This window comes from Macrobrachium nipponense, chromosome 9, assembly GCF_015104395.2.
Source record: "Macrobrachium nipponense isolate FS-2020 chromosome 9, ASM1510439v2, whole genome shotgun sequence".
NCBI classification, from domain to species: Eukaryota; Metazoa; Arthropoda; class Malacostraca; order Decapoda; family Palaemonidae; genus Macrobrachium; species Macrobrachium nipponense.
This window is the reverse complement of record NC_061110.1, coordinates 25,944,512-25,953,004: the sequence shown is the minus strand read 5'-3', so window position 1 is coordinate 25,953,004 and position 8,493 is coordinate 25,944,512. Positions and strand designations below refer to the sequence as shown.

Here is an 8,493-nt window from a genome sequence, read left to right as displayed (position 1 = left end):
TTACAGTTTTGTTAATATTTTTCGTAAATTTTATTTTTATAGTTTTCCTTAAAATTTTTATTTGTTTTCGTAAAGTTAAGTGTACGTACGTTATCTGCCGTTTGTCCTCTTCCTCCTCTGCCGCCACTTTCGGAGATAGCCTCACTCGAAAGGTAAGCTTTGACATTTTACGTTACAGTAATATTTCTTGTACACTAATTATACACTTTATTTACAGGTTTGGATTTTTATTCTTAATTTAGGTATTGAATGGTCCAAATTGTTGTAGTATTTCATTGTTTATAGGTCAATTTAGCTTTATTATGAAATTTAATGGGGTGTTTTTGGAGGGCTTGGAACGGATTAGCCATTTTACATGTAAAATGTGTTCCAAGATACAAAAAACTCATTATATGAAGGCCGCCTCGGAACGGATTAATTTCGTATCTCGAGGTACTACTATATATTTTTAATGGTAAAATGTTTAAGATGACTTTCAAATGATATTAATAATATAATCTCAAAGATTAATACAGTAATAGGTTAGTAATTTTAGGTATATTTGAAGTAGGATGTTATTTAAGGTATACCTTTGGTATCTGAACTTTCAAGATAGGCAGTTATAAGCATTTTTAGTAGTGGTTCTAACTATTCGTTGGTTTTAACTATTCAAGGGGGTGTCTGGTACACATCCCCCGCGAATACGGGGGAACACTGTATTGGTTTTTAAAGTAAACCCAAGTCTTTTCTCCAGATAGCATGGGGTGATGTACCAGTACTTGAAAATGGTGGTGTTCTCAAGGCCCCTATGCAAACAAAGTATGTATATGGTACCTGAGTTGTTCACAACATCTAATTCCTCTAAGCAGATCTTTGCTGCATAATCATATATTTGATATGTATAGTCTCTTTTGCTCAAGCATGAAGTTGTATACAGCCTGAGTAGGGTTGTCTAATCTGCTCTCCATTAATATGTAATATACTTCTTTTACAAAGTTCCAGGACTTTATAACTCTACCATAAGAGAAAGATCACTAATATGACACCTACAAAACAATAACCATCCTCTTCATATGGAAGAGTCGTTTTTCAGACAGTTGGTTTTTCTTCTTACTTGTAGTTTGGGTGCATCTAATAACTTGAGTTTTGTGATGAAAATTTAAAACCCACTGCTGTCTGCCTATTTCTTGTTTGTGTTTCTTGTGTTAAGCTAATTCAGAAGATCCAATACAATAGTTAGCAAAATCATCCACATAAAATATAGCTGGGACTCAAGTTTGATCAAATTTATTAAACTGTTTATTGCTATTCCAAATAGAGAAATACTAAACACACCGTTTTGTCAAACTAATTTCCAGTAGTATATGTCTAAACATTAAGATCCAACTAATATTTTTATACAGTAATATGTCAAGAAATCTATGAAGGAATTCATATTTCTTCCTATTTCCCAGGAAGCTAGACCCTTTGGTATACCTTCACTAGCACACGCCTTTCCAAAGACCCACCAGTTCTCTGGTTTTCCTAAATCCAAAATTCTGATTAAATAGTAACTATTTATTTCCTAATAGCCACATCAGTGGCTACTGTTTATTATTAACTCAAATAGTACAGCTTGTGAGAGCTATTGGTCTATAGTTTTAAGTTAGATCAAGGTTTTTCCCAAGGTCTTAAGTCTTGGAATTATTAAACAGACTTCCCAGGAAAATGGACGAGTATGAAATATCCAGAAAACATTTAGTATACCCAACAGAAATCTCATACAGGCAGTCCCTGTTATCGGCAGGGGTCTGTTCCGATATCATGACAATAAGCAATCTCATACAGGCAGTCTCTGGTTATCGGTGGGGGGTTCTGTTCCAATGGCATGATAAGCAAAGAGCACCAATAACCGAAAATCGGTGATTTTTGGTGCCTATCAGCACTGATAACTGGACATCGGCACCTCTGTTAGTTATGTATCAGTGCTGATAAGCAGATACGTATTGACACCTGTCACTAGACAAGCACCATAAAACCAGATTGCCAATAATTGGCGACTGCTTGTACTATATTCAGGAAGGTGTGTCATAATTTCATGCCTAATTTCATTTTCATCTGACCTTGTGAAGATTTGAGTTTCAGAATAGATGGTTATTTGCCTCTGTTGGCAAGTGTGTGTTAAAAGACCAACTATATTGCTTCAAATTTGTTGACATTCAGAAGTGTAATGATGCACTTGATATATTTGTAATGTTTTAGCATAATGTAAGCTACAATCAATTTTAGACACAATTGAGCACAACCATATTTCACTGCATCTCAATACTTTCAACTACGTACAGTTATTTTCCTTGTAGTACATGGGGATACAATAACATATGTTGTAAAACTGCCATAATGACAGCATTTAGATTAAGCATTTTTTAAAGTACCTTGAAACACTAAAAAGCTTTATATGCATGAAACATTAATAAAAACAGAAGCTCAATAATAGCAATAGCTTACCTTCTCTCCACTGGGTAGTGACCTCAGGCAAAGTGGTTTTACTTGAAAGATTTGGAAGATCTGAGGAGGTCAAGACACCCATGACCTGTTGAAAAAATTCCAAATTTTGAGAAATTGAAAAACAATAAATTCCTGCAGCACTTACAGTTGGAACATCCTACTGCAAAACATCCCCTACCAAACAGAAACCTAGTCAAAAATGCCACATCAAAATACTTAGACCTTCAGTCACAGAACAAAGTAATGGGCAGAAGTAAGTTTACATAAAATTATCTGTGTCACTTAGATAGATTTTTTTAGCTACTATACACTAGGACTTGCCTATAGGTACAGTAGAGATATTAAATTGCACTTCTGTTAAACAATATATTTTTTAGTTCTAAGAAGGCATACCTAAACCATTTATGAAGCTACTATTTGAGCCTTATTGGGTACCTAAAGCAGGTATTATGGTGGAAGATTAAGAATACTAATATCTGCATGCAAATATAATTACAGGCGGCCCTCGGTTAGCGGCAGGGGTTCCGTTCCTGGCCGCCGACAACAAGTGATTTTCGAAGCTAAGCGATTTTAAAGCCTACGGCCGTCGCACACCTTCTTTCGAAATTCTAGACCAGTTACCGCACCCAAGACCAGTAAAACTGCACCTAAATACCGCAATAGAGCAATAAGTAAAATTATATTTATGCAGTACTATAGATCTATAGAATTTACTGTACAGTACATTATAGTATTATAAATACTGTAAAGTGAAAAAAGCCTAGCTTTAATCCTTTGGGTGTCTAGAGTATGTAAAGATATAATAAGGTTTTATACAGAGTACAGGTAGCTGTAGTGTTCAAGCCACGATAATTCGTCTCACAATAATCCGATTTTATGAGAGACCAAATTACAATCGCCTAACTTTATCCCATCTCCTAGTTACATAAGTTCAAAAACAACAAAAGAGAATGATGAAAGTATGGATTTAAAGTTATACATACTCGTTGCATAAATGTGTACAGCCATGAACAACCTAACGTAAAACAACTTTTTTTTTTCTAAGTACAACTGAATTCGATAACATCCGTTTGGCTTGTATTTCAATTATCATACTATAGTACACTATTACCATAGTTGTTATAAATGACGTTATGTAGAATAGAACTGAGATATCCTAATGTAATAACTTTATTCGCTATAGATCAAAGATCAATATAGATCAAAGATCAATTGGGAAATATACTGTCAAATTTAAACCTAGTTATAACTGAAGCTGAGAAAACTGTTCAAGCTACTAATGGCTATTATTGTGCATCGGTAACAAGGATGAAACTCCAGTAAACGTATGCCATCAAACACAACCATAGATAAAATTGAGATACAAATAATTTTAATCAAAACTACTAGGCTTGAAAGAACACATTTTACTGTCGGTTTCACGCTGATATAAGATAAATAATGTTAAGTTCATATTATGATGATATAAAGGAAAATTGCGAATGGAATCACATAATTTTTTTACGCAGTAAACATGCCGCCAACCTAATCTGTTAATGAAAAAAAAAAAAGTTCACAGTCACAACGAGACATTCAATTCATATTTCCACCTAAAAACACGTCGTATAAGGAAAAATAACCTTGTCTCATATAAGTCAAGTATCTAGATATTCGTTTATGCCAACTAGAAGCAAGAAAATTCGCTCAGAATTACGTTAAATATGGCGAAACAAACTCGTGATTAACCAAAACATTGGCCGCTCCGCGGAATACTAGCTTAGATTTGCCGTAGTATTTTATAATACAATAATATGAGAATACATACAATAATATGAGAATACATACAATATTATTGGATACAGTGAAGTAATGTATAATTTTTTAAAGGATTTATGGAAAAGATGCATAAATAATAAAATAACACCATGCATTTTTCGGAACCGTGGAGGACAAGAACGAACATGAAAAAACATCCTCTGACAACGTGGAGGGTAGTTACAAAAGCTGCCTTAATTTGTATCATATTTATGTACAAAAATAAAAATACCCTAAACGTAATATATTTTCATACACATTTTAAACATAAGAGCATGAACATTTATGAAATCGACACATCAATTTTTCGGAAGAGCGGCAGGCAGCTGCTTACAAGAATGAACATGAAAAAACATTGTATTTGATAACATGAAGGGCAGTTTCAAAAGCTCCCTTAGTATCATATTTCTGCGCAGAATTAAAAATACCCTATACATAATACATTTGCATACACATTTTAAACATTAAAGCATGAACATTTATAAAATCGACACATCGACTGCTAAATTTGCACTTTTTTTAACTCGATATTATTGGAAGAGCGGTAGGCATCGGCTTACAAGAATGATCATGAAAAAACATATTTGATAACGTGAAGGGCAGTTTCAAAAGCTGCCTTTGTATCATATTTATGTGCAGAAATAAAAATACCTATATGTAACACATTTTCATACACATTTTAAACATAAAAGCATGAACATTTATAAATCGACACACCCATAGCTAAAGTTGCACTCATTTAACTCAATATGTATTTTCTGCATGGAACACCATCAGAGGCATATATTTTACCCTAATACCTATGTAATAACTCTCAATACAATTTTTTAATATCATTTGCATAACCGTTATGGGCTGAACGGTATTTCTACAAATGTGTGTACTCGCTAGACATAACGGCGCTAGCAATGCTGTTGACCAAAAATTGTGCCATAAAAATACCTTAAAATGCCTTATTTTTTTAATTAATATTTTTGACAACAGCCGTAAAACCGATTCGCCGTTAAGCAATTGCGCCGTTAACAGCAGGCCGCCTGTATCATTATTAGACTACTGAACATACACCTCTTAATCCTTATACATTAAAGTTACAAAGAAAGTGTTGCATGTCATAGAAAAGTTGATTACTCATAAAAAAAACTTTAACCCACAACCTGGTTCTGTTTTCATGATGTTTGATCACTTTATTCCTTTTCATACTTGTTAATTGCTTTGTGATGTATTATAATTTCTTAATTAACATACTACTATTCTTCTGGTTCCATTTCTTATGTTCCTCTATACTACATAGGTCTCCATTAGTCTACAAGTAGCTTTCTCATTTGATGTGCCAAATATAGTATTGTCTATCTCATTAAAAAAGCTCCTCTATTCTTCTACTTTCTTACATTAATAATAAAACAAGCTGAAAAAATACAATTCAAAACACATATGGAGCACTGTAAAACTAAAAAAATATTTATGCACACATCAAAATTAGTTTGTTTACACATTCATCCATCCATCCTGGTACTGATTTTATTTCCAAAGAATTTTCAATAATTCCCCAATAACACAATCTGGTTTGTAACATTTGGCATGGATGTGGGTATAAACTACAGGCAGTCCCCAATTATCAGCATTCCATTCCATTCCGACGGCTGAAAGTTGGCAATTTCAGCACTTATCAGCGCAGTAACCTGTTAATGGCGCCGTTAGGTATGTATCAGCGCCAATACTTTATTGTTGGCTGTGATAACTGGAAATCGGCACATTTCGGTGATGAAAATTTAAGTTTTTCCGCAATTTTAAGTGCTAGAGATACCCCATAAAACCAGGTCGCTGATGACCCAGGCTGCTGATAACTGGGGATTGCCTTAATATTAGGCTATAATGTGAGGCCAAACGTAGGTTACAGTAGTGTAGGCCAACCAGTTTGTTAAAACTACAAATAATAAATGGGATTTTTTTACTCCTAGCTCCTAGTATGTATTGCATAATAGGTTTTGCAACACCTGATATGATTAGATATTAACTTAGCCTAAGCTAGACTAAATTAGTCTTGAAAAGTCTTGACAACCAGCAAACACTTGGAGATGATTTCCCAGTTAATTTAAATAAGCATGTTTATACTATAGTAATGAGCTACTTATATTTTTAACTCGACTTTCTAAATTATGAGCAATAAAATTATTTTCGTTTGGCAATGGTTTGTAGTTTGTGTAAAACAAACAGTAGAGTATTTGAAGTGTGCAAATACACCATATATCAATGGTCACAAATATCTGAGGTAATGTTCATAAAATGAATTCCACAATATATCAAGAGTACTACAAACTCGAAAATTTTGTACTTCAGGCTAACCTGATTACGGTGATGGGAGTCTGAAAATGCCATTAACACAGAGTGTCCAGTTGTCAGGAAAAGCTCCAAAGCACAGTCCTGAAGCTGAAATCTTCTGATGTGGATCTCCCGAATATTGTCTAAAGGCCACGTAACAGATACCAATTCACTGCTGCCACCACACTACAGATATCAAAGATATTCATTCATTTTGGTAATTTGTTCATGAAAATTTATTAATAAAAGAATGTAACAGGAATTTAATACAGTAACCATTGAATCACTTACCTACAGTACTTGTGAAAAATATTGCTATAACAATTACAATATATCCAAACTAACACCAGATATTACAGTATCAACATAACAAATACTAACTATGTATATAGTACATTATAAAATTACTGAATAAAGTTACAATTTTGAATTGCAATCAGATTAAAAATATTACACAAAATATATATGATACCTGATTCATATCTACGGTAACTTGCTCCCCTATAAAGTACATTGCAGTTCGACTTATTAGAATTTCCCCACGTTGCTCCATTCCTGGTGATATGACAGTAGCACTGCTCATGTGAACAATTCGTTCGCTCAAATTTAGTCGCTCAATCAATACTGCCATGGCAGATTCTGTTTCTGAACCTCTTAGTACTGCTTCTAAAGGTGTAGGCTGACTCTCCTTTTCTACAAACAGAAAAACACACTATACATATACGTACTAAGAACACAAATATGTATACTGCAAACCTCAATTAAAACATTCTCAGTGATAACTTTTCAGAGATTTTAATTAAAGAATCCATTTCACTATAATTCCACAGTGACAAAATCATATGTAAGTGTCAAACTACAGTAATGGTTTTTTAATTTTAATTTTATTTTTAGTAAACTTAACTTTCAATACTAAAATTATGAGAGGACACTTACTATGTGTTACTTCAACAACTTCAATAATATTACAATATTCTTGTGATATGACATTTTCTAATAATGTATCGGCATTTCACACCATGACAACTGCGAATTAAAAATCCTGTGTTGTCTGAAGAATTTAATACCATCATAAGAAAATGAAAGAACTGGCTGAATAGATGGTAGCATTGGAGTGTACAGTATTATCAGACAAAAACGTTACACAAATATTACAATCTTCATACAGTATCAAATTTTTACAAATTTTTTTCCACTGATAATCTGTATTCTATACATATTGGAACTTTTATATTTTTCCAAAAAGTATGAATAATCATAAACAAAAGTAGAACATATACTAAAAGCATAAGTCCAGACAATGAAATTTATAATACGTAAAGATTCCAAATCTCTCTATCAGGCATAGGATTTACTGCCTTATCACTTAATAAAACAAAAAAATTCTCTTAAAAAAATGCTTGTTTTCATAGCAACTATGAGCAACAAGTTCAGCACTTTAGATTATTAAAAATACAGTTCTTGACAAGATATTAGGCTGCTTAGCTTCAAGCAGCTTAATATCTTGTTGAATTTCTAAGGAATGGAACGGAAAAGTTGAGAATCAATTTTGTTGGTGCATTAAGCCACTTACAGCGCAGAGAGAAGGAGCTTAAATACTCGACAAGGAGAGAGTTCTCAGTCACTTGTTCAGTGGTTTAGTAAGGGGATGTATATGTTTTATGTCCCTGCTCCCAGCACATTTTTTGCCTATCACATATCACTCTATTGCCCCGTGACCTTAATATGAGTCAAGAGGGTGATTTGAGTCAATAGAAAATAGCACATATATGTGCATTGAAGCAATCTGGCCTTAAAACAAATCAGATATCAGATTAGATCTTGGCCCATATATTAAGGTCACAGGGAGCAATAAAGTGATATTTGGTAGGCAAAAAAAGGAGCTAGGAGCGCCGACAAAAAATATTTACAGGC

At 33.4% G+C, this 8,493-nt stretch overlaps 1 protein-coding gene across 1 annotated transcript in view; it reads right to left on the bottom strand.

Annotated features, from left to right (window-relative positions):
* LOC135217916 (uncharacterized) overlaps positions 1–8,493 on the bottom strand; it is a gene marked incomplete in the record, with an annotated part of 536,838 nt that overhangs the window by 68,235 nt on the left and 460,110 nt on the right. Inside the window, 3 exon segments of the mRNA XM_064254001.1 lie at positions 2,467–2,551; positions 6,604–6,765; positions 7,052–7,272. Of these exon segments, the coding sequence (XP_064110071.1) occupies positions 2,467–2,551; positions 6,604–6,765; positions 7,052–7,272 (468 nt within the window).